Source organism: Portunus trituberculatus, chromosome 26 (assembly GCF_017591435.1).
Source record: "Portunus trituberculatus isolate SZX2019 chromosome 26, ASM1759143v1, whole genome shotgun sequence".
In the NCBI taxonomy this organism is placed as follows: Eukaryota; Metazoa; Arthropoda; class Malacostraca; order Decapoda; family Portunidae; genus Portunus; species Portunus trituberculatus.
In genome coordinates, this window is record NC_059280.1 from 3,896,208 (window position 1) to 3,900,532 (window position 4,325).

At 40.8% G+C, this 4,325-nt stretch overlaps 1 protein-coding gene across 1 annotated transcript in view; it reads right to left on the reverse strand.

Moving 5' to 3' along the window:
- Positions 1 to 2,128, reverse strand: part of LOC123509294 — a 3,562-nt gene extending 1,434 nt beyond the window's left edge. The window contains exons 1-2 of the mRNA XM_045263508.1: positions 2,083 to 2,128; positions 1,470 to 1,591 (exon numbers count right to left, since the gene is read on the reverse strand). Coding sequence (XP_045119443.1) covers positions 1,470 to 1,591; positions 2,083 to 2,118 — 158 coding nt within the window. The 5' untranslated portion in view covers positions 2,119 to 2,128. The remainder of the gene's footprint in view (positions 1 to 1,469; positions 1,592 to 2,082) is intronic.
- Positions 2,129 to 4,325: the final 2,197 nt, after the last annotated feature.

Below are 4,325 nucleotides of genomic sequence, written 5' to 3' on the forward strand. Positions count from 1 at the left end.
TATTTGGTGATTTTGTACAGCTTCAGAAACTCATGTGGGGGATTAAAATAGTGAAGACTGTGGCCATTAATCTTCTGACCTCCATAGACCCTTCATAATGTCAATAAAATGATCTAATGGTACACAAATCTCAAGGTAGAAATGTGTCCCAGTACTGAAGGGGTTAAGGTCATGAATATTTCTTGCTCCAACTTTTATCCAAATTGTGGTTGTCTTCTCTCTCTCTCTCTCTCTCTCTCTCTCTCTCTCTCTCTCTCTCTCTCTCTCTCTCTCTCTCTCTCTCTCTCTCTAAGGTGCTGGTGACAGATTATTAAGATTTTCTACATTACTGACACATACTTCCTCTGTGTGTAATTCACCTCGGTCGCCTGTTGGTCACCCAGCCAGTCTTCCCCATTACGGAGCGAGGTCAGAGCTCATAGACCGATCTTCGGGTAGGACTGAGACCACAACACACTCCACACACGGGACAGCGAGGCCACAACCCCTCCAGTTACACCCCGTACCTATTTACTGCTGCCTCAACACACCCTACACATTAACACACCACAACACACTCCACACACCGGGACAGCGAGGCCACAACCCCTCCAGTTACACCCCGTACCTATTTACTGCTGCCTCAACACACCCCACACATTAACACACCACAACACACTCCACACACCGGGACAGCGAGGCCACAACCCCTCCAGTTACACCCTGTACCTATTTACTGCTGCCTCAACACACCCTACACATTAACACACCACAACACACTCCACACACCGGGACAGCGAGGCCACAACCCTCCAGTTACACCCCGTACCTATTTACTGCTGCCTCAACACACCCTACACATTAACACACCACAACACACTCCACACACCGGGACAGCGAGGCCACAACCCCTCCAGTTACACCCCGTACCTATTTACTGCTGCCTCAACACACCCTACACATTAACACACCACAACACACTCCACACACCGGGACAGCGAGGCCACAACCCCTCCAGTTACACCCCGTACCTATTTACTGCTGCCTCAACACACCCTACACATTAACACACCACAACACACTCCACACACCGGGACAGCGAGGCCACAACCCTCCAGTTACACCCCGTACCTATTTACTGCTGCCTCAACACACCCTACACATTAACACACCACAACACACTCCACACACCGGGACAGCGAGGCCACAACCCCTCCAGTTACACCCCGTACCTATTTACTGCTGCCTCAACACACCCTACACATTAACACACCACAACACACTCCACACACCGGGACAGCGAGGCCACAACCCCTCCAGTTACACCCCGTACCTATTTACTGCTAGGTGAACACACCCCACACATTAAGAGGCTTGCCCATTTGCCTCGCCGCTTCCCGGGACTCGAACCTGGGCCTCTCGATTGTGAGTCGAGCGTGCTAACCACTACACTACGCGGTGTGTGTGTGTGTGTGTGTGTGTGTGTGTACCTTTTCCTACAGTCAAATGTCCAGTGGTCCGTCAGTTCTGTTGGTATCTCAGCAGGACAGATGTAGTACTTCAGTTCCACGTAGTTCTTGTCCACGTCAAATGTTGATGCCACTGTTAAATGCTGCAGAGAGAGAGAGAGAGAGAGAGAGAGAGAGAGAGAGAGAGAGAGAGAGAGAGAGAGAGAGAGAGAGAGAGAGAGAATTTTTTAAACAACAATAAAAGAAAGAAAAACAAACAATTTAATACAATATACAAATTAAATATAACAAAAAAACATGCCTAATTTTTTTTTTCATCTATTTTTATTATTGGAACATTTTAAAACAACAAGAATGAAAATGAAGCCAGTCGATAAATAAATAAATAAATAAATAAATAAACAAATAAACAAATAAATTAGTGAATATAAATACAATAACAAAAAAAAGATGGTTATTTTATTTATTTATTTATTTATTTATGAGAAAAAATAATAAATAAATAAATAGATAAATAAATCATATATACACAATAACTAGAATAACATGCTAACTTTATTTATTTATTTATTTATTTTTATTTTATTTAATGTATTTATGAATTAATTGTGAGTTAGTGTGTGTGTTTACTTACTTGTCCAGGCACTAGTTGTGTATCAGGGTCCATCATCACTCCACCGGAGGTCCTTTAATTCCGGCACCATCTTTGTAGCAATCTTCTGTATCCTTTCCAATTTCTTATATCCTTTTTAGAGTGTGGAGACCACACCACTGCTGCATATTCCAGCCTTGGGCGTATCTCTCTTGTGATGATTTTTTCATCATATCTTTATCCATGTAATATGCCACTCTTATATTAGTCAACATCTTATATGATAGTCCAAATATCTTGCTTATGTGTTTATCAGGGCTCAGATTTTCTTGTATGATCACTCCAAGATCTTTTTCCTCTTTAGTCTTCATTATTTGTTCCTCTCCCATCAAATAGTTCCATACTGGTCTTCTCTTACTCTTTCCTAGTTCCATTATGTGGCATTTCTTGGCATTAAACTCCAATTTCCACTTCTTGCTCCATTCATAGATCTTGTTTAAATCTTCCTGCAACAGCAGACAGTCCTCTCTGGTTTTGATAACTCTTAGCAGCTTTGCATCATCAGCATCTTATAATTTTATATAACTGTTTACCCCAATGTTCTTCATATTGTTTACATAAACTTGAAACATAATGGGGACTAACACTGACCCTTGTGGCACTCATGCTAGTTACTTTACCCCAAGATGAGTATGTATCTCTGATCACAGTTCTCATTTCCTATCCTTCAAATAATCTCTTGTCCATTGTAGCAAGGTTCCTCTTTAGTCCTCCTTATTTGTTCCTCTATCAAATTTCCAAAGGTCTTCTCTTAGTCTTCCTAGTGCCAGTGACTTTCTCATTAAACTCCAATTTCCACTTCTTGTCCAGGTATACTGTTTAAATCTTCCCATCCATCTCTGGTTTTGATAACTCTTAGCAGTTTGCATGCAATAACTCTGGAGTTTAGAAGCTTAATAAGTTTACATACACATGGGGGCTAACACTGCCCTGTCCTGAACCCAAATTGTCTGTTCGATATGACTCATTTCTATCCTTCTTCTCTTGTCCAGAAATTTGAGTCCTCATGTTTTTTCTTTGATAATTATTTTTAATGTCCAGGTATACTGTGTCATCCATCTCTGTTTTCCAGTAACTTCACATGACCGCCCTAACCCAAATTGTCTGTTCGATATGACTTGCTCCTCTTCTAGAAATTTGACCCATTTTTCTTTGATAATTATTTCACATAACTTCCCTGACACTAAGTGACACTGGTCTGTAGTTTAGTGGTTCAGTTGCCTTTCCTCCTTTAAATATCGGTATTACGTTGGCTGTCTTCCACTCTTGTGGAACTTTCCCTTCATTTATTGAACTTTTAATTATTTCCCAAATTGGCTCCAGTAATTGCTCTTTACATTCTTTTAACACCCAGCCTGATACACCAGCCACCCCCATTGCTTTTCTGACTTCCAACTTATCCAGTAATCTTCCAATATCCTGTTTGTGCACTGCAATCTCCTGTAATCCTTGGCAATCCAATGTCCTATTAGGTTCTGTGAAATCATCTTGTGCAGTGAATACTGTTTTGAAGCTCTCATTCATTATTTCACACATTTCCTTCTCTGTTTGGTATGTCTTCCCTTCTTTAATTAGTTTTTCAATTGTTTCCTTATTCTTTGTTTTGCCGTCAATTTATAAACTTGTAGAAAAGTTTGGGTTCATCTTTGCTTTTATCCACTACATCCTTCTCAAACTGTCTTTCTTCCTCTCTCCTTACTCTGATATATTCATTTGTAGCATCTTTGTCCTGGCGACTATTAGAGTCATTTCCTGCTTTAAGAGTTTCCTCCACACTTTATCCTTTGCTTTTTTTGCTTGCATGCATCTACCATTGTACCAAGCAGGTATTTTTTCTGAACTCTATAAACAGGAACAAACTTTTTACTCCTTCATTGTATATTGGTAAGAATATGTCACATTTCTCTTGTACAGTCTTCCTGCTCATAATATTACTCCACTCAATATCAGCAAAATAACTTGCATAATTTAGTCTCTCTCCTTTATAGTCAGTCCTCTCTGTAACTTATCTCATCTTCCTCCTGCATTTGCATCTCTAATGTCACCTGATCACTTTTCCCCATTGGACTAAGGTATTGTATGATTGGAGGGGACTCTGGTTTCTTAGTGAAGACAAGGTCAAGCAACGATGGTTCTTCTTCCCCCTGTACCTTGTGGACTCCTCCACCCACTGGTCCATTGTATTAACCATAATCAACTGTAACACTTTCTCACTCCACTGCCCA